The sequence below is a fragment of the Microcebus murinus genome, chromosome 1 (assembly GCF_040939455.1).
Source record: "Microcebus murinus isolate Inina chromosome 1, M.murinus_Inina_mat1.0, whole genome shotgun sequence".
NCBI lineage: Eukaryota > Metazoa > Chordata > Mammalia > Primates > Cheirogaleidae > Microcebus > Microcebus murinus.
The window spans coordinates 162,377,205-162,399,560 of NC_134104.1; the positions used below are offsets into that span (position 1 = coordinate 162,377,205).

General features: G+C 37.1%; 1 protein-coding gene, 1 non-coding gene and 2 pseudogenes across 7 annotated transcripts in view; 3 read left to right on the forward strand and 1 right to left on the reverse strand.

Annotated features, from left to right (window-relative positions):
* Positions 1 to 1,738: 1,738 nt before the first annotated feature.
* DENND6A (DENN domain containing 6A) overlaps positions 1,739 to 22,356 on the reverse strand; it is a 68,956-nt gene continuing 48,338 nt past the window's right edge. For 5 of the 6 annotated variants that reach the window (XM_020280396.2, XM_020280393.2, XM_012789292.3 and 2 more), the window contains 8 exons: positions 10,340 to 10,405; positions 10,192 to 10,256; positions 9,168 to 9,257; positions 6,967 to 7,020; positions 6,751 to 6,860; positions 6,107 to 6,209; positions 4,541 to 4,615; positions 1,739 to 4,091 (listed from right to left, as the gene is read on the reverse strand). In XM_020280396.2, coding sequence (XP_020135985.1) covers positions 3,960 to 4,091; positions 4,541 to 4,615; positions 6,107 to 6,209; positions 6,751 to 6,860; positions 6,967 to 7,020; positions 9,168 to 9,257; positions 10,192 to 10,256; positions 10,340 to 10,405 — 695 coding nt within the window. In that variant the 3' untranslated portion in view covers positions 1,739 to 3,959. The remainder of the gene's footprint in view (positions 4,092 to 4,540; positions 4,616 to 6,106; positions 6,210 to 6,750; positions 6,861 to 6,966; positions 7,021 to 9,167; positions 9,258 to 10,191; positions 10,257 to 10,339; positions 10,406 to 22,356) is intronic. The other variant, XM_020280395.2, reaches the window with a different exon arrangement.
* On the forward strand, positions 4,922 to 4,977 carry LOC142875405 (uncharacterized; annotated as a pseudogene).
* On the forward strand, positions 11,180 to 11,286 carry LOC142874920 (U6 spliceosomal RNA). The gene has a single exon (XR_012922500.1). It is a non-coding gene; the product is annotated as a U6 spliceosomal RNA (small nuclear RNA).
* Positions 18,160 to 18,499, forward strand: LOC105884905 (cAMP-regulated phosphoprotein 19 pseudogene; annotated as a pseudogene).

Below are 22,356 nucleotides of genomic sequence, written 5' to 3' on the forward strand. Positions count from 1 at the left end.
GCATTCAAGTAATGGGTAGCAGAAAAAGGCTGGTATTCAGAAGTCCAAAAGTAACCCTGGAGAATATGATATAGCAGAACTGCATTACCACATTTTTTCACTTAACATCTATCCATGAGATGGGCAATGTTTTACTACAAAATAAACATCATAAACCTATTTCATTAATCAATCACTGATTTAAAACTTGTTTATCAAAAAAGTAGTTAAATGTAGAATAAATTTTAGGTATCATAATTCTGTATCTTATATCAAATTATTTAATCTATTTCATATAAACCGAGAAGTATAATTGGAAAAAAATTCTAGGAGCCTCATTTTTATAACAAATGCTAATCTCTATTCACATAATAATAATAAACGCTAAAATTTAACCAAGTTATAGATGGCATATAAGTAATATGTCTTGGATATATGAAGGGATATCAAATTATTTATACCTTAGTCATTATTATGAGTTAATATATATATTTTTATTTAAAAGATATTCATCCATAATTATAACTTTTTGACTTCTTCAGCTGCTTTTAGAGAATATTAGAAAGTATTTAAAATTTTTTCCCGGGCCGGGCACAGTGGCTCACGCTTGTAATCCTAGCACTCTGGGAGGCTGAGGCGGGCAGACTGCTTGAGGTCAGGAGTTTAAAACCAGCCTGAGCAAGAGCGAGACCCCATCTTTACTATAAATAGAAAGAAATTAATTGGCCAACTAATATATATATATAGAAAAAATTAGCCAGCCATGGTGGTGGCATGCCTGCAGTCCCAGCTACTTGGGAGGCTGAGGCAGAAGGATTGCTTGAGCCCAGGAGTTTGAGGTTGCTGTGAGCTAGGCTGATGCCACGGCACTCACTCTAGCCTGGGAAACAAAGTGAGACTCTGTCTCAAAAAAAAAAAAAAACAAAACAAAAAAACACAAATGAATTAAGCTATGAGAAAATGAAAACAAAAAGACAAATTTCAATGGCATCTCTGACAGCCATTAAAAAGCCAGGAGAGAGGACTCAGAATGAGACTTACCCTGCTGACACCTTGATCTTGGACTTCTAGCTTCCAGAATTATTAGCAAATAATTCTGTTGTTTAAGCCATTCAAAAAACATTAATGGCATCTCTCTTATTTACTTTTTTAGAGATGGGGTCTTACTCTGTTGTCCAGGCTGGTCTCAAACTCCTGGCCCCAGAGGAATCCTCCCATTTTGGCTGCCAAAGTGCTGGGACTACAGGTGTGAGCCACCTCGCCCAGTTAATGGCATCTCTTTTAAATGTACTAAAATATTTTATACTGTATCTTAAAGGATATTATCTGGTAACTTCACAAAGGAGTAACATCCAATATATTTTCTTTTCATTAACAAATAAAATCTAAAGAATAATATAATATACTTCCAACTTTTAAAAAGGAAGAAGAAGAAATAAAAGTAGTTTGACATTCAAGATTTTAAAAGGTAGCAAACGAAGGATAATCTAATAATATTTAGCATTAAGCTAAAATATTTTTACCAAAATATTTCATAAAATCTATGCACTACTAGGAAGGATATCAAATCACTTAACTGATCTAGTTCTAAACTGGACTATTCATCTGTTCATAGTGAAGTTTATTGTAGGTATTTCATTTGAATTTCTTAAAAAAATAAAAAACTGTCAGAAAATTAAGAAGAATCTCATAATGCATAGTTTCATTACCTATGCATTTTTTTTCAAGCATTCCAACCCTACTCAGAGATAATACAAAATATCCATCCAATGCTTTGAAATCCAAAGCCTTTAATTCAGTTTTCAGTAATGACCATAAATGCTTCCACAAAACCTTTCTCACTGTAAATAGAAGGCACTAGGTATTACAAAACACACATAAAGCAGTGATTCCTTCCGATGCTAGTGGAGATAAAACATTAAATGGCAGGGTTTAGATATTAACAAAATCTTCAAGAATAAAAAATACAAGACATCTGAAAATCACACAAAAGAATTAAGTTACCAGACAGTATTTATGAGGTTCTCAGTACAACTTTACATTATTTTTACAAGTACATAATTTGAAATTAGAAGATAAACCAGGTAAGTATGATATGGTTTTCAACATGAGTTAGGTTTCAGTTAAATATAGTAAATACGAAAACACCATTATCATGCTAATTGGCATAGTTTGCTACCCTTTAGCTGTGCAAAATAAACTTGAAATGATATGTCCTATAGTGGTATAATTTAAAAGATCCTTGATATGACACTAACAACTTTCAAATTCTGGTCACAAACTGTATATAAATTGTAATATTATTAAAATATACCTTTTTGAAAAATAATAAGATGACCATTTATACCTAAATAAGGTTTCCCAGAAAATTATGAAATACTTTAGTATATAAAAGTAGTTGCCACTTTTCTGAAAGGTTAACTGTTGTTTCGCAAAATAACTCATATGATCCAAGGCAAGTGATTTCTTTCAAATGCCATATTCTCTCTATGACTTTGAGGTAAGCTTCAAGAGACTGTACCCATGAGAAAAGGGCACACTTGGGTATTAGACCATACTTATGAACACAAGGAGCCTTTCTTGGGTCAGGAATGCCCTTAAGAGTTTTATCAATAAAGAACAAGGGATAGCTTCTGAAGCTTCTTTTACAAATACACACAACTAAATTTGGTTAGAGGGTAATTTAAGACACAGCTATTAACATGTATGTGCTATGTCACGTGTGCCTATTTTAAATAGTGGTGTCTACAGGACACTCTTATTCACACACTCTTATTCAAACAACCTTAATCTACCAAATCACATTCTTCTATTTTTGGCAAGGTAGTCTAGTTTAAAACAGAAACAAACAAAAAGAAGAACAAGAAAAAACTAGCTACAGCAGTGATTCAGGCAAAAGTTCCCAGGTCAATAGAGAAAGGGTTCTGAGAAACATTAATTTTGGGGAAAAAAACAATACCAAACAAACAGTGCTGGAAATCAACCTTACAATCACTCAAATAACTATCACAGAAGACTTATGAATACCTTTGAAATAAGAATAGTTCAGTTGAAAATATAGCTCATTATGAGGTTTATAATTAGAATGTCTCCAAAAAACAACCAAGCTAATTAATTTAAACAGGCCCAATTAGTAAAGAGTAAGAGAAATAAACTCTTCAATAAATTAATACTAGATGTCTTCTTGCCTTTGGAGAAACTGATACATTAAACTTTCAAAATAGTAAAGAAAAATAGTGAAATGTCAAGAACTACTCATTCCCAGGGTGTCTCTCATGTGTATATTAAATATATATGTTTTTAAAAAAGGAAAATAGTGAAATGAAAACCTACATGACAATTGAAAAAAAACCCCACCATGCCTACTAATAAACACAATGGATAGCAAGAAGCATTTTTAAGCAATGATCACTTGACAGAATGCCTTATAAAACTACATATCATAATCAAGCTAAGAAAAAGCTTTAAGACTAGCAGCTGAACTTTGTGAAACATATAGGACAACAGAAGGCACTACATAAGCATCAATTATTTCTAACTATAGTTAGACAGTTCAGTCTTTTCCTTCTTAAGAAGATAGCCAGTGTGAATGTTATTTTTATTTCCCCCTGAGTTTTAACATGATTGGGCAAAACAGCACCAATTTAAAAAATATTTGCAATGCCAGCACTGCAGTATGGAATCACTAATACTGACGGCCCCACACGTCTCTCATAAGAGCACTTTAGAACATGATTAAAAATATAGAAATGCCTTTCAGTGTTTCAGTATTAAAGTGGAACCACCACAGATATCCATTTTTAAAAATAATGCACTAAAAAGGTCTGTTTATACCATACAGTCTTTCCACCCTGTATCCAGCATTCATGGCTATTTTCCACTCTTCGGCCACTGACAGGCTGCCTTTGTGCAGTCTGGTAGAAATGGCATTATGCTTCATGGTGCACAATCCTTTCTGGCTGGGAAAGTCCTGGCAAATATCATGTCATGCCTGTTTTGAGTAGTATGCCTTGCAGATCTTCTGGCAATGCTAAGATAATTGCATCTATATGTGTCCGTAACTTTTCCACAGTGTCAGGTTTCACAGGTAAACACTCTCGATCAGCCTGCAACTACATAAGGAACATTTGGTAGCATTTATTGGAATCTGTATTAATATAGTATATTCTTTAAATAAGCAGTTTTAAAGATCTATTTGGAAACTTTCAGTCTTAGACCAGAATATACAGAAACTAAAAAACCAAAGAATATTCCATTTAAGCAATACATTGCTGAGCTCAATAAAAGGTTTCTATGTGAATTTACAAAGAATAACTAGAAATGTGTCAATGTTTTTGTAGAGCATGGAATCATTAGATTCCATGTAAATAACTGGAATGACATGGCATCATTATGATCTGCTTTAGTAACCAAGTATTTTTAGTGAAATCTATTAACCAACCTCAAGTCCTCTCATTCAAAAAGTTACTTTTGTGATACATCATGGATTGTTAGCACAAATGAGAGGAAAATATCTTCACAAGAAAAGTCAATTTACTCTTCGGCTGTTTTGGCTACATACCAGCTTATTTTTCAGCTTCAATACAAGGTCTACTGTTTCTACTTCTGTGTGTTTATGGATCCAGAGAAGTAAGTCCTAAAATAATAAGCAAATCCCAAATCAGTAAGTACTCAAAATAATATTCAAATTTCTCTATTTCAATAGGCAAGGCTACTGCAAAGGAAGGACAGGAAAGGAAAAGGAGTATAAAGTATTTAACCCAGATATAGGATTATAGTGCAAGAATAATTCTCATGATATTCTAATAACTGTTAATTAGATAATTTTTGACATTAGCCAAAACAATTAGCTAATATTTGGAAGTAACACAAAATGTCAGTACAGCTATTATGTACCCATAATAATTAAAAATGAAAAAAAAATTTAAATGTAAGAAAATTCCAGTGTAACAGCTCTTTTAGAATTTGTCTAGCAGGGGTCTTCTAGTAAGGACCAAAAAAATAAATAAATAAATAAGACAATTCCTTTCTGAAGTGGCCTTTTAGGTCAAGTAAGAGAAATAAAATTGTAACTTAAACTGTAATACTAACCCCCACCACCTTACTAAGTAGTGAATAATTAATTTATAAGCAATATTAGCTAACAAATCAAGATAACCAAACACAAATGTCCATTGGATGTAAACTTTGCATCTTCCTGAGCTTATGTTGTAATTGCTTTCATCATATTCCTTTTCTCAAAGCCATAGTCTCTGAGAGTTTATAATAAAAAAGTTGACATTGAGGCTAGCTCACCTGAATATTTAAAGCTAAATACCAATGAAAATGAGACTATCTTTTGTATTTTCACAAACGAGTAGTTCAATTTAAACTAGGTTGGCGACAAATTATAGAATATGAAAAATCAGTCCAAGCACATACAAAAATTCCTAATATTAACTAGAAAAGGTGAATAAGTGATACTAGAAAAGATTTGGAGTCAGACTGCTTGGATTTGAATCTTGATTCCATCCAGTATTATGCTGATAAATATTTAACAACCAGTTCTTCAGAAAAGCTCTCTGGTAGCTCAGGACCTTTGGGCATAAAAAAAAAAAAAAAAAAAAGAAAAAAAAAAAAAGAAAAGCTCTCTGGTTTGTAGTTTTGCCAGTTTTTATGGTATAATGATCCTACTACAGGCAACTTCAAGACACCAGCCTGAGGTCACTGAAGGGAGAGCTGGGAAGAGATAGATGCGCACAATCAGTTCTAAGAGCTAATACAAGTGGTCTCCAGCACACTGCCAGCAGCACTATGGCAGGGATGTGATAGGAGGCAAGCCCTTTGACTTCTAAACTGCACGGGTGCCATAATGTAGTCCCCGATGTGCCTACCTCAATAAACTGTTGTAAAGGTTAAGAGATGATCCATATAAAGCACCTGGCACATAGGATATGATCTAAAGTAGTTGCTGTTGCTATTTATAAAAAAGTGGATATGGGTATAATCTTCAACCTCTAAAAATAACTAACTTTAGGTTTGTTTCCTTTATGAGCAAATAAAATTAAAGAGAAAAAGAAAAAAGAAAAAAAGAATAACTATATTTTGAACAGCTATTAATCATCACACAAACATGCAATTTTCTAACCTCCTCACAAAGAGCTTCTAGATGAAGTGCCTCCAATTTTTGGGTCATTTCCTTCCGCCGGGCCTTAAACCAGCCATCAAAATTTGGAGACTTTAGGAAATGCCTGTGAAAATCAATTTTAAAAAGCAAAGTTTGATTCTGATTTATTTCCTTCTCCTCAATACCTTTCCCATCCTTAGCTCAAAACCATGTCACAAAATGGCATTAAAATAATCTAAGTATAAATCCAGTTTTTTGTTTTGGTTTGTTTTTAAATAAAGCACTACAGGCCCAGCGCCCTGGCTCACGCCTATAATCCTAGCATTCTGGGAGACCGAGGCGGGCAGATTGCTCAAGGTCAGGAGTTCGAAACCAGCCTGAGCAAGAGCAAGACCCCGTCTCTACTATAAATAGAAAGAAATTAATTGGCCAACTAATATATAGAGAAAAAATTAGCCAGGCATGGTGGCGCATGCCTGTAGTCCCAGCTACTCAGGAGGCTGAGGCAGCAGGATTGCTTGAGCCCAGGAGTTTGAGGTTGCTGTAAGCTAGGCTGACGCCACGGCACTCACTCTAGCCTGGGCAACAAAGCAAGATTCTGTCTCAAAAAATAAATAAATAAATAAAGCACTACAGATGGGTGAAAAGAAGAAAGAAAGACTAACCGGTAAAGTCCAATCCAATCGCCTTTTATTCTAGAGGTTAGCTGAGGTCCTGTTTTCTCAAGTGTTTTCATAAATTCTTCTGGAAGAAACTGTCTTAATTGGGGTGGACTCTAGAAAATAGGACATACTACATTTAGAAATTAGAAATGGATACATTCACAGAAGTTAATTACAGTTAAAGAACTCAAATAGAAATTTATTTGAATATATTCATACCTTCCATGGAGAAATACTTTTCTGCAAAGGCATCAAACTTGCCACATATCTTTCCTAAAACCAAGAAAAAAAGTTAATAAAGGTTTGGTGTTTCTACCCAGAGTGCCTTCAAAAATATTTAAACAGGCCGGGCGCTGTGGCTCACGCCTGTAATCCTAGCTCTTGGGAGGCCGAGGCGGGCGGATTGCTCAAGGTCAGGAGTTCAAAACCAGCCTGAGCAAGAGCGAGACCCCGTCTCTACTATAAATAGAAAGAAATTAATTGGCCAACTGATATATATATAAAAAAAAATTAGCCGGGCATGGTGGCGCATGCCTGTAGTCCCAGCTACTCGGGAGGCTGAGGCAGAAGGATCACTCAAGCCCAGGAGTTTGAGGTTGCTGTGAGCTAGACGCCACGGCACTCACTCTAGCCTGGACAACAAAGCGAGACTCTGTCTCAAAAAAAAAAAAAAAAAAAAAATATTTAAACAGACTTTTTGAAAAGAGATGGGGCTGGGTGTGGTGGCTCACACCTGTAATCCCAGCACTTTGGGAGGCCGAAGCAGGAGCATCACCTGAGCCTAGGAGTTCAAGACCAGCCTGGGCAACACAATGAGACCTCATCTCTACAAAAAATTTAAAGATTAGCCAGGTGTGGTGGTGAACACCTGTAGTCCCAGCTACTCAGGAGCCTGAGATGAAAGGAACACTTGAGCCCAGGAGTTGGAGGTTGCAGTGAGCTATGGTTGTGCCACTGTACTCCAGCCTGAGCAACACAGAGAGACCCTATCTTTAAAAAAAAAAAAAAGGATGTTTTTCATCATATGCCCTTTCAATGGACAGTAAAAACTTCATCACTCCCCCAAATAGGCATAGCTACTTAAATTGAATAGTCATAGCTACTTAAATTTAAATTGAATTGGGAAGTCAGATTTTCAATAAAAATTTAACTAAATCTTGAATAATACAAGGAACTACATATTTTTAATGATAATAATTAACCTCATTTAGTAACTATGTGCCAAAATATGTATTCAACATTTTACATGCCTAAGTAGGTATTTTTGGGAAACTAGGCTTCAAAAAGCTAAGTAGGCTGGGCATGTTGGCACTCTGGGAGACTGAGACGGGAAGATAGCTTGAAGCCAGAAGTTTAACACCAGCCTGAGCAAGAGTGAGACCCTGTCTCTACAAAAAATTAACCAGGCATGGTGGTTTCTGCCTGTAGTCCCAGATACTCAGGAGGCTGAGGTAGGAGGATACTTAAACCCAGGAGTTTGAAGTTGCTGTGAGCTAGGCTGACGCCACGGCACTCACTCTAGCCTGGGCAACAAAGTGAGACCCTGTCTCAAAAAAAAAAAAAAAAACTATTAAAAACTAAGTAACCTGACCAAGGTAACACAGCTTGGACTCAAATTCAAGTTTACTTCACTTTAGTCCATGCTCTTAAGCGCTACAGTAAAGTTTATTCATTTAAACAATGAGATTTAGACAGAACAAAATAAACTGACAGCCATAGACCAAGAAGAATATTTCTTCCTAAAATATAACAGTAAAGATTTTCGGGTTAACCTCATATAATGTTTATAAATAGATTACTTTACAATAATAACTACACAAAATCTATCTGTGATGCAGTCTCCAGACTAGGACCATATCATGATACTGCCAATATTTTAATATGACACTCCACTGCATTTCTTAGAATAAAAATATCATCTAGTCATTTATTCCATACATATTTGAGTGCTACCATATGCCAGACTGAGGAAAGTATAATGATCAAGACAGATATGGTCCCTGTTATCATGGAGCTACAATCTCAAAGACATTTTATCAAATTATGCTCAAGAAAACAGTATCAGAGAAAGAAGCTCCAGCATAACCTTCTAAAGTGCAGAATGCAATAACTATATGAGATTTCATATCAAGTATTCATTTAAGATTCATAAAAACCCTGAGAGGCATTTAGGGAAAGTGGAATCACCCATATTTTACAGGTAAGGAAATTGAGAATCAGAGAAAGGAAGTGACTTACGAAAGTTACACAGTTAGTTAATGCTAGAACAAAGATTCCAGGTCTCTTGCAAAGGGCTCTACTTTTAATTACTAAAGACATTAGGCAGGCAAAACATAACTTAAGGTTTTGGAGAATAGGAAAACATTCACATACCCTTCAACAAATCATTAAATTAAGCAAAGATGTATTTGTTAACTTACTAATGGAATGATGAAACTTTGTGTCAGTTCCAAAAAATAGCGTCGGAGAATAACGCTTTGAGCCTCAGAAGGACGTTTCTGTTGCACACCCTTAAAAGAGTAAACAATGAGAACCTATATTCTAGTGAAGAATACAGAACATTGGACGATTATCAAGTTCAACTACTATGTAAATATATATTTACAATTGATGTAAAATAGAACTTAATCTTGAAGTCATTTAATTTGAAGTTCATTGTGCAATACCCTGTGAAAAGAATCTTTAGAGCAAAGCACAAGAGACTTTAGCCTAGGGAACCTCATTCCAACCTATACTTAAAAATATCAGTTCACAATGAAGACAAGATGATCTTTATTTCATATTTGCATATTAATACTATTTATATATATATATTTTTTTTTTTTTGAGACAGAGTCTCGCTTTCTTGCCCAGGCTAGAGTGAGTGCCGTGGCGTCAGCCTCACTCACAGCAACCTCAAACTCCTGGGCTCAAGCGATCCTCCTGCCTCAGCCTCCCGAGTAGCTGGGACTACAGGCACGAGCCACCATGCCTGGCTGATTTTTATATTATATATATTAGTTGGCCAATTAATTTCTTTCTATTTTTATGGTAGAGACGGGGTCTCGCTCAGGCTGGTTTTGAACTCCTGACCTTGAGCAATCCGCCCGCCTCGGCCTCCCAGAGTGCTAGGATTACAGGCGTGAGCCACTGCGCCCGGCCTATTTATATATTTTTTAAATGCTAACCATCCCCCACTGTTAAATATTAAGCTACCTCATAGTAGAATCTATGATCTTTTCACTATAACTCCCAAATTTCTGGAAAGATTAGCACGTATGTATAGCTGTAGCCCCAATATTCACACTCATAAGGGCTGCTACTCAAGTCTCCTGATTTTTATGAAGCTTTGGTTCAAAAGAGAGATACCATTTCACATTACTGTACATAAAGCAAATATTATCTAACTGGATATTACATACCTAAATAAGAAAATTTAAATTAATAATATGAGCAAGTAATTACCTTCTGTAATTGTTTTATGATTTCTTCATCTCTACTTAGATATGGCTTATAAGAGGTATAAACTCCTAAGAAGTAAAGAAAAGAAGGTAAACAGAAAAACACAAGCATCCATATAAGTATATATTGAAAAATTAATAAAAGTCAATACCAGGTTTAGAATCCAGAGTCTTTAGGTTCTTCAATTTTTTCACTTTCACCTGCTTAGGAATTTCACCTGAAGGAAACAGCATAAAGATGTTTATAATCATTCTAATCATATACATTATAAAACTGGAATTTTATAAAAATAATCTACTACTTATTATTAATACTTAGGGATGCTACAGTTAAAGCACTCTTCTTAACATCAATTAATATTTAAGAATTCATTCCTAGGCCAGGCGCGGTGGCTCACGCCTATAATCCTAGCACTCTGGGAGGCCGAGGCAGGCGGATTGCTCCCAGGTCAGGAGTTCGAAACCAGCCTAAGCAAGAGCAAGACCCCATCTCTACTATAAATAGAAAGAAATTAATTGGCCAACTAAAAATATATAGAAAAAATTAGCCGGGCATGGTGGCACATGCCTGTAATCGCAGCTACTCGGGAGGCTGAGGCAGGAGGATTGCTTGAGCCCAGGAGTTTGAGGTTGCTGTGAGCTAGGCTGATACCATGGCACTCACTCTAGCCTGGGCAACAAAGCGAGACTCTGTCTCAAAAACAAAAAGAGTTCATTCCAGGTATTTTAAAACTAGATAAAGGGAATACTGTTCAAATGCAGTGGCTTCAAAAAAAAAAAAAAAAAAAAGGGAATACTGGATTATTATTACAGTACAGAAACAATTCACATGAATTATATAAAATGGATATTTGATCTTTCATTAATATCAATACCTAAAATTTTTCCCTTTTTTGTCATTCAACATGTAATTTAAAATCTATGTGCCAAATACATAAAATTGAAATTTATGTGTCAAATAGGAATAAAATGCCCTTTTAAGAGTGAATGAAGTGCTCACTTCGGCAGCACATATACTAAAATTGAAACAATACAGAGAAAATTAGCATGGCCCCTGCGCAAGGATGACACGCAAATTCGTGAAGCATTCCAAAAGAAAAAAAAACAGTGAATGAAATAGAAAGCAATTCCTAAGTGACTCTACAGATGTAGTCGTTTTTGTTTTTGTTTTTGAGACAGAGTCTCACTTTGTTGCCCAGGCTAGAGTGAGTGCCGTGGCGTCAGCCTAGCTTACAGCAACCTCAAACTCCTGGGCTCAAGTGATTCTTCTGCTTCAGCCTCCCAAGTAGCTGGGACTACAGGCATGCGCCACCATGCCCGGCTAATTTTTTCTATTTATATTAGTTGGCCAATTAATTTCTTTCTATTTTTGGTAGAGACGGGGTCTCGCTCAGGCTGGTTTCGAACTCCTGACCTTGAGCGATCCACCCGCCTCAGCCTCCCAGAGTGCTAGGATTATAGGCGTGAGCCACTGTGCCTGGCCAGATGTAGTCTTCCTAGGTTTTTGTTTGTTTGTTTTTTGAGAGAGTCTTGCTTTGCCCTGCCTAGAGTGCAGTGGCATCATTACATGTCACTGAAACCTCAAATTCCTAGGCTGAAGCAATTCTCCTGCCTCAGCCTCCTAAGTGGCTGGGACTACCGGCATGTGTCACCACACCCAGCTAGTTTTTCTATTTTTGTAGAGACAGGGTGTCACTCTCACTCAGGCTGGTCTCGAACTCCTGGCTTCAAGCAATCCTCCAGCCTTGCCCTTGGCCTCCCAGAGTGCTAGGATTACAGGCATGAGCCACTGTGCCCTGTCCCTTCAGGGGTTTTTTTCCTGATACCTCCTCAAATTCTGCTTTTGCATTAAAGAAACTTACCCTGCCACCAAGTGGTGACAGTATGCAATGACCACAGCTCTGAGTCACAGATGGACAGGACTCCTGAGTATGCTGCTGTGTGGAACAGCTTGCACAGTATATGTAGTAGCCCTGGTCTTGCGGTCAAAGAAGCTAAAACTAAACAACTCTTATAAAGGGCAGAAAAATGCCTTAAGATACACACTTAAAACTGTCATAAGCACACCTAACAGATTTTCCTTCTCCTTTTCTCTGCTTTCCCTCTGTCTGCATAAACCAAAAAACTGAAAGACAATCTAGAGATTATATAATTCAACCTTCTAACTTTACAAAATATCTCTGGTTAAATCACTATGTAGATCAAAATGCTTAGGGTGGTACAAATGGGGGTGGGATTATAGGAACAGGGAACATTTTCTCTTGTCACCTTTAAGAGCATGTACTATGGCAAAACAGATATTTTTATAAACTCTTTTCATTGAAATACAGTTGACCCTCAAACAACACTGGTTTCAACTGTGCAGGTCCACTTATACATGAATTTTCTTCTGCATCAGCCACCCCCGAGACAGCAAGACCAACCCCTCCTCTCTCCTTCCTCAGCCTACTCAATGTGAAGACAATCGGGATGAAGACTTTTACGATGATCCACTTCTACTTAATGAATAGCAAATATATTTTCTCTTCCTTATGATTTTCTCAGTAACATTTTCTGTTCTCTAGTTTATTTTAAAAGTACATATGATATACAAAATACATCTTAATCAACTATTCATGTTATTGGTAAAACTTCCAGTCAACGGTAGGCTATCAGTAAAGTTTTGGAGGAGTCAAAAGTTACACACAGATTTTCAACTGTGTAGGGGGTCAGTACCCTTAAGCTCCATGTTGTCCAACGGTCAACTACAATTTCAATCCTGCAGAAAAGCTAGAAAATAATACAGTCCATATTCCAATTTTGTGAACTGCTCTGATAACACTTTAAACAGATACTTGTTAAAGAAGCAATGTCGCGGATACACAAACGTACGTTTTCACTGATTCAGTAAATATTAGTAAATGTAAGATACTGGTAATACAGGAACCAAACAGCTAATTCCTAACACCAAGGAGCTCACAGTCTAATGGCAAAATATGACAAAGAGAAATGACAATATTGAGGACAGAAATACAAACAAGATACTATGGAGACACAGAAGAGTGTTCCAGCTAAAGAAGAGTAAGAAAATTATTGAGGATTCCTAAAGGAGGTTACATTTAAGCAGAATTAAAAGAGAGGGAAGAAAAATGTCACAAGATACACATGGAAAACTGTCTCATGAGCACAGCTAACTTAACAGTTTCTCCTTTTCTCTGCTCTCCCTCTCTGCATAATCCAAAAACTGAAAGACAATCTAGAGATTATATAATTCAAGCCTTTAAGTTTACAAACTATCTTTGTTTAAATCATTATATAGATCAAACTGTTAATTGTGGTATAAATAGGGGGTGGTTATATTAACAGGGAAGAAGGAGGAAAGACCTTTTAGATAAAGAGTTAAATACAAAAAGCATGAAGAACATGTTGCTTCAAGAGTTGTGGGTATACCCATGTCAAATTCTGACTAGAAAAAAAAAAAAAAAAAAGAGTTGTGGGTAATGGTAAGGATAGTAATAGCCACCATTTACCAAAGACTTTATGCCGGCCAGGCACAGTGGCTCACGCCTGTAATCCTAGCACTCTGGGAGGCTGAGGCAGGCAGATTGCTCGAGGTCAGGAGTTCAAAACCAACCTGAGCAAGAGCGAGACCGTCTCTACCATAAATAGAAAGAAATTAATTGGCCAACTAATATATATATAGAAAAAATTAGCCGGGCATGGTGGCGCATGCCTGTAGTCCCAGCTACTTGGGAGGCTGAGGCAGGAGGATTGCTTGAGCCCAGGAGTTTGAGGTTGCTGTGAGTGAGGCTGACACCATGGCACTCACTCTAGCCTTGGCAACAAAGTGAGACTCTGTCTCAAAAAAAAAAAAAAAAAGACTTTATGCCAATCTCTGGTCTAAGAACACTGTACAAATTATCACATTTAATCTTCACAATAAAACTATGTTTATGATGCCCATTTAACAGATGAAGAAACTCAGGCATGGACAAAACTGATATTTACCTGGTATGCACCAGAACCAGCTAATTGCTGACATCATCTATTCTGAATAATGGGTGCCCTATTAAGACAGGTTGTTAGCTCTGTCATAACTAACCACAGAGAATACTGTGTCCAAGGACACACAGGTAACATGGAGAAGCCAGGATATTAAATAGGATAATCTAACTTCAGAGCTGTCACCTTAACCACTATAATGTAATAACAGGAATGGAGAATATGCTGAAATGGGCAGGAGATGAAGCTAAAGAGGTATTCAAAGGTCAAATTAAAGGGAACTATAGGCCAAGTGTGATGGCTCACACCTGTAACCTTAAGATTTTGCAAGGCCAAGGCAGAGGATTGCTTAAGGCCAGGCATTTGAGATCAGCCTGAGCAATGTAGCAAGACAGTGTCTCTATAAAAAATAAAGAAATTAGCTGAACATGGTGGTCTGTGGCTACAGTCCCAGCTACTGGGAGGCTGAGGCAGGAGGACTGCTTGAGCCCACGAGTATGAGGTTGCAGTGAGCTCTTGATACCACTACACTCTAGCCCAGACAACAGAACCGAACCTGTTTCAAAAAAAAAAAAAAAAAGGAACTATAAAGATATATAGGATAACTAAGAGACTGAAATCATGGGCCTATGGGGAATAGTAAATGAGAAGAGTATGATGGGGCCAGGCGTGGTGGCTCACGCCTGTAATCCTAGCATTCTGGGAGGCCAAGGCAACTGGATCCTTTGAGCTCAGGAGTTCGAGATAAGCCTGAGCAAGAGCAAGACCCCCGTCTCTACTATAAATAGAAAGAAATTAATTGGCCAACTAAAAATATATAGAAAAAATTAGCCGGGCATGGTGGCGCATGCCTGCAGTACCAGCTACTCGGGAGGCTGAGGCAGGAGAAGAGTATGATGACATGATCAAAACTGCGTTTTCTTTTTTCTTTTTTCTAGACACAGTCTTGCTTTGTTGCCCAGGCTAGAGTGAGTGCCCTGGTGTCAGACTCGCTCACAGCAACCTCAGACTCCTGGGCTCAAGCAATCCTCCTGCCACCATGCCTGGATAATTTTTTCCTATATATATTAGTTGGCCAATTAATTTCTTTCTATTTATAGTAGAGACGGGGTCTCACTCTTGCTCAGGCTGGTTTTGAACTCCTGACCTCGAGCAATCCGCCCGCCTAGGCCTCCCAGAGTGCTAGGATTACAGGTGTGAGACACCACGCCTGGCCCCAAATCTGCATTTTAATACACTCACTGCCACCAGGTGGTGATAGCGTATGCTACAACCACAGATCTAAGCCAGAGATGGACAGGTCTCCTGAGCAGGGCTGTTGTTCTTTACAGAGGAGTTTAAGTATAAGAGAGAAAAGACTATAGGATAAAATGTAGTATACTGCTCCTGGGTAAAAATAGACCCAAAGCAAGACCTGTGCAGAGAGAAAAAGAAGACAGGAAGCTACTGGAGCTCTGTTGAGGAGATAAAACTGATAGGCTTTTGGGACAAACTGAGAGAAAAGGAAGGAGTCCAGAAAAACTAAGGTTTCTAAAATGTTTTTGGTTCACTAGCCCACAATTTTTACTTTGTCAATTTATTCTATATATTCCCATGTAAAATAATTCATATGAGAATGCCTTTCATCTTGAATCTAATCTTGCATTTTGTTTGTTTGTTTGTTTTTGTGACAGAGTCTCGCTTTGTTGCCCAGGCTAAAGTGAGTGCCGTGGTGTCAACCTAGCTCACAGCAACCTCAAACTCCTGGGCTCAAGCGATCCTGCTGCCTCAGCCTCCTGAGTAGGTGGGACTACAGGCATGCGCCACCATGCCCGGCTCATTTTTTCTATATATATTAGTTGGCCAATTAATTTCTTTCTATTTGTAGTAGAGACGGGGTCTCACTCTTGCTCAGGCTGGTTTGAACTCTTGACCTCAAGCAATCAGCGCGCCTCAGCCTCCCAGAGTGCTAGGATTACAGGCGTGAGCCACTGGCACCTGGCCTAATCTTGCGGTTTTGCTTTATAAAGTTTGGGGTAGCTTGCCATCACAAAATCTGTAAGACTTTTGTTTGCCCTTAATAAGTGCAGAATTAATACATATATAACTATGTAAATAAGTAAATTTAAGTCATCTATCTGCCACTGACGCCACAAATCCAAGGAATATAAAGTATCAAAACCACAGTGGTTTGAACAGGTCTAGGTACTTATGTGCTTGTTTTCTGTTTCCTTCTACTCCAAGTCACAAAGGACTTGCAACTCCTCTATCCACCAATACTGTTTATTACAACATATTATTTCCTGAAACTCATTGTGCAAAAGGAACTGAATATTAGGAAGAATAATTCAGCAGATTTCATATGTTCTTTACATTCAGTAAGTACTTGGTAATAACGAAGATATGTAGTGATCCCTGTTTCTTAAAAAGGGAAATGACAACAATACAACCTGTGTAGCAATCTTCATTCATGTAATTCCTCTCCAATTCAGTGGACCTCATACTGAGCTCTAACGCTAGCCATCACAAGTCTTGTGCTGTAGCATGTAATATTTGATATATATAAAGAAAATTAGGCTTAAAGACACACTGTCTATGACAAAAAAGTAAAATGGATGTCAGATGGCTCTGGAAAAAAAACAAGAATGCCAGGAAACAAACTCAAGTCCTGTAATCACAGATATACATTTTAACTTAAAAGTACTTATTTGATATCTGTTATGTACAATACACACAAGAGAGGGGTAACATTAGTAAATTAAGAGTCATTACTAATATTACACCTCTGCATATTTGCACAAATATCTTTTAGATTTAGGCCAAGTATTTTACCTCTCCTGTTGTAAAATCACCAAATCCAATTTCTGATCAGAAATTATCAGTTTATAATTTGATCTAATATAAACCAGTAAAATTATTTTCTCTTTGAGGAATACCTGTTAAGTATCATTATTGTAAATGACATTTCTCCATTTAATGGAATATAGGTAAACTAAAACTGGGTACAATCTAGAAGAAACAATCCCTTTATATCAGGAGGAATGATTCTCTCTGCAGGTTTAAAACTAAATGTATGTTTCTGCTAAAGCTATAAACTTCTAGACTCAGGAGAGAAAATCTCAATTCTGCTGTGTCTTACCTCTTAGTCCTACAGAAATGCTTTTTTTGTAATTTTATTGACTCACTCAGATTGTTTTGAATTTTCAAAGCCAGAATCCTGAGCAGCGCTTTGTGTTTTACAAATTGTGCAGCATATACAGTGAGCCTGGTCTTGAACTCATTAAACAGAAAAATGCCCCAAGATACACACCAAACACTTATAAATTAAAAGATAAATGGGATTCATGACTATGACACCAAAAGCACAAATGACAAAAGAAAAAATAGATTTAATACTTCGTGAAAATTAGAAACTTTTATGCTCCAAAATATACTATCAACAGAATTAAAAGAGGCCAGGCGCGGTGGCTCACCCCTGTAATCCTAGCACTCTGGGAGGCAGAGGCGGGCGGATTGCTCAAGGTCAGGAGTTCGAAACCAGCCTGAGCAAGAGCAAGACCCTGCCTCTACTAAAAATAGAAAGAAATTAATTGGCCAACAAAAAATATATAGAAAAAATTAGCCGGGCATGGTGGCACATGCCTGCAGTCCCAGTTACTCGGGAGGCTGAGGCAGGAGGATCGCTTGAACCCATTTGAGGTTGCTTGAGCTAGGCTGACGCCACGGCACTCTAGCGCAGGCAACAGAGTGGGACTGTCTCAAAAACAAAAAACAAAACAAAAAAACCCCCAGAAAATAAGTGTTGGTGAGGATGTGGAGAAATTGGAACCTTTGTGCACTCTTGGAGAGAATATAAAATGAAAACAGTATGGCAGTTCCTCAAATAATAAAACATAGACGGGCCACTTCGGCGGGCAGCGGGCGCGGGAGAGCGGCGGCGGGCCTGAGGCGGCGGCGGCCTCGGCCGCGGGCAGCGCTCCTCTTCCCCGCGTCCCCCAGCCCAGGGAGCACTATGTCTGCACAAGTCCCCGAGGCGGCCTCCGCGGAGAGCAGAAGGAAACGGAAGATAGAGTGACCAGCCCAGAGAAAGCTGAAGAGGCAAAATTAAAAGCAAGATATCCTCATCTGGGACAAAAGCCTGGAAGTTCTGATTTCTTAAGGAAAAGATTACAGAAAGGGCAAAAATATGTTGATTCTGGCTAAAGCAAAAATGAAGAACAAGCAACTTCCTACTGCAGCCCCGAATAACACGGAGGTCACTGGTGACCTCATTCCCACTCCACAAGGCCTCCCTCAACGGAAACCATCCCTTGTTGCTAGCAAGCTGGCTGGCTGATTAAAAGAGCTGAACTGCATGAATCTTCTAATTCCCATTATTTCTCCTTAATATGTTACTTATCCTTTTTTTATTTACTTTCACTAAGTCATTTGAGACCGACAGCTTTGCAGGCAGCAGTAGGGTATGCTGCTATTGTGAAGGGAATATACATGTGTAGAGTTTTTGATTAGTTTGACAGTGCACTGATGAAAAGAACATGTTAGAGCTACATAAGTAATCTACTTGAAAATAATTGTATATATTACCTAACTCCTAGTATAGGGCTGGTTCCAACAAGTAACAAGCAAGATTTAAAGTTTTAATGTTTTGGCTTTCATTACTTCATCTTAATTATAGCTCTGTATGTTACTCTTATTTAATATAACTTCCATTGTATTGATTTCTTCTGTATTTTTCTTTTGGATTTTGTAAAACAGATGTTTAAGACCACAAGTTGGAAGAAGGTCACATATTTCAAACACAAATAGATGGGGCTCTGAAAGATTTGTATCTCTGTGCTTGAACTTGAATGGCCTTAAACCTGTTTCAGCTTTAACAGTAGAATTTTACTTGGCCAATATTTGCCTTCTTGGTGTAATTTATGTGACTCTAGTGCTTAACAGCTCCTGGTGAAGCTAGTATTCTTATTCAGTTCTGTAGTTTTAGAATGCCTTTTGTTGTTGAAGATGTGAATGAAGTGTGCATCGACTGTTGAATTCACTTTTGTGCCATTTTTGTAAATACAATAGTTGTGCACAACCTCTCACAAATGTCTGTATTAATTTCACATATTAACAAGTAAATGTGTACTATCACATGGGCCATTAAAAAAAAAAAGGAAATGTGCCAACCAGAAGCACAAGAGTAGTTTACAATTTCAGGCTTATAGAATACCAAACTGAAATCTTTGTTCCGTCTGCCATAGACTTAAGCTTTTCATTTGTTACCAGTATCCATGACATTCAGTGGCCTTGTGCAAATATAATATGTTGCTTAGGCATATCTTTTGTCCTATGCAGAACTTTCATTTTGACTTTTATGAAAATAATTCATTTAATTTATATAAACTTTTTTAATGTAGAAACTTTTTACTTCCACACTCAATTTTGGAGACACTAGAGTAAAAGGCTTCAATAGTCTGCCTTCTGTGCACCAACACCCATCCCCTACCTCCACTTTTTTTTGTTTTGTTTTGTTTTGGTGCTTTTTTGATTCAAATGGTATTGAGCTGTTTGGTTATATGGAAGCATAGGATAGGTGTCTATGTCCTTACTCTTGAAATTTGCTCTGCTGACTATTGTATTTTTTAACACAATGATGGTGTTTTCCTTCTAATTTCTCAGTTGTTAATTAACCACTCTTAATCCTTTAGCATTACTAATATTTGACAAAATAAATTTTATAATGAAACAAATAGTTGAGAAGACTAGCCCAGGAACCTATGTCAAGATGAGCGGAATTTTGGTAAATAATTTTAAGTAATTATGATGAGCTAAGTGAATTAGTTTTGTGACAATTAGAGTAATTTACATGACAGGTCAAACTCATATTTAAAATATTTAGATATTTGCTTTCATAGACGTTACTTTAATAAAATTCCAATTTAATTTTACTTGTAGTTTAGTTAGTAAGAACTTTAGCAGATTTTATTAAGACAAGCTTACTGCTCTTTTAGGAGCTCTTTCTGTAATTGTTGTAATCCCGTGGCATGATAATCAGGATCAGTAGCCTGAGCTGATACTATTTTTCTCTTCATCTTTGACTTGCACAGAGCCTCCCCTCTTTGGGGTCCAGGCATCTTTTCTGGATCTCGGTTCCATTTGTATACTTGCTTTCCTATGATCCCAAATCATAGTGGATGGTGCCTTGAACATAGCATCTGCACTTAAAGGCTGCCTAGTGCTCTGAGGAAAGCTTGCTAATTATTTTCCTGCTCTACCCACCCCAAAAGGCAGAAAAGCAGCAAAATCAGTACTGTGTTCATTTGTAATTTTAAGGATCAGTTATATATAAATGTATTTGTAATGAGAGCAAGTAGGTTATTCCACAATATATATGCTCATTATAGGATCAATTTAAGAATTTAAAAATATCCCAAAGTAGAATTTCTATTACATCTCATCTTGTGTTTCTTCATGAATATTTGCAAGCAATCACCATTAAATTCATACATCAAAGATTAATCTGAAAGATCAGAGAGACCATGTTATTCCTGACCATGATAGGATGACTTCTGTGGTTTGGGACAAGTGACATAACATCTGCTTGATTTTAGTTTGTAAAATACACTGCTAGTATTTGACCTACCTCAAAACTTATTGAGGATCTGTGAAATGTTAAGTGCCCAAAATAAAATATTGTTGTCTTTTTATTAAAAGTAAATTTCCTCATTAAACCAACCTGCCTTCTGTAAAGTCACAGTGCTTAAGTCTCAGGATTTTTCATTAAGAAAGACCTGTCATTAAGGATTTGTAGGTCTAATTGCTTGACCTCCATTATTGATGCTTGAGATAGAGAAGTTTTAGATTTTTCTATTTGTTTGTTCTGCCTCAAAGCTCAGTTTATTTGAAAACATTTTTGAAGGCTGTTTGATCCTCACTTGAATGGAGATTTTGACTAGCTGAGTTTAAGTGTCCATTTCTATGATTTCAAAGTTGTGGTTTGAGAAATGGCTAATTTTAATCATTGTCCTGTTTATCACAAATTAATGTTGGAGTAAACTTAAGTTGGAGATAAATACTTCATGAAAACTGGCTAAAGTCTGAAATAAATGACCTGTTTCATGTCCAGTAGCTCCTACTTTTCATAGTACAGTTTTGAGAAATAGTTTGTTTTTTAAGGCAGCATCTCACTAAAACAATTATAGTTATTGGCAAGTTGGAATAGTAAAGATTGTTGGATTGTTTTGATAAATTGGAAGGAGTATGGTGTATAGTCTACAAGTTCAATAATCTTGTGCTGTGACCCAGAAATATGTCTTAACTATTCATCAAGGCAAGCCTGGTAAAGGGTCTACTTGTTACTACTTCAACAGTTGGAATTGGTTGCTCTTTTTACTTGATGAAACAAAACTATACCTCTGAATATTTACAGATGCTCTTTACTAAATCAGATTTGTATTCTTTCTCAGTCCAAATTAGTTTAGTGAAGTTTTATCAAAACTGAAATGTAATACAGTAGTCTCCCTTTATCTGAGAAAGATGTGTTCCAAGACCTCTGATGCCTAAAACCTCAGATAGTACTGGACTCTTTATGTAGTATGTTTTTTTTTCTATCTGACAACAGAGATGGCTACTAAGTTACTAATGGGCAGGACCATAATCTGCATACACCAAAGTGATGATTCATGTCTCGAATGGCACAGAGCAGGAGGACACAAGACTTCATCATGCTACTCAGAACAGGATGCAATTTAAAACTTATGAATTGTTTATTTCCAGAATTTTCCATGGAGTATTTTCAGACCGAGGCTGCTATACATAACAAACCATGGGAAGTGAAACCACGCATAAGGGAGGGCTATTATATCTACCCAAATTGTGCTCTAAAATTGGTATTTGGTGATCATCGGAAGAGCATGTCTGAGTGGTAACCAAAGCAGTTTCTCCAGGGCCTTTTCACATTTCCAAACAAACATATTCTACTTTTCATTTTCTTTCCTTCATCTTGCTTTTTGTCACCCCCCCATCCCTACTTATTCCTTAAGCCCACTGATGGCACTTATTAAATGGTGTTTAGGGCTGATGAATGATTGATTCTTAATATTTTTTCCAATATGCCACAATTTAGGACACATTTTTGATTTTTTAAAACACTGTCTTAATCTGGATAATTACTCATTTGAGTCACTGTTCCAATTCTAACTCAGCATGCACTGCCAATCTTCCCCCA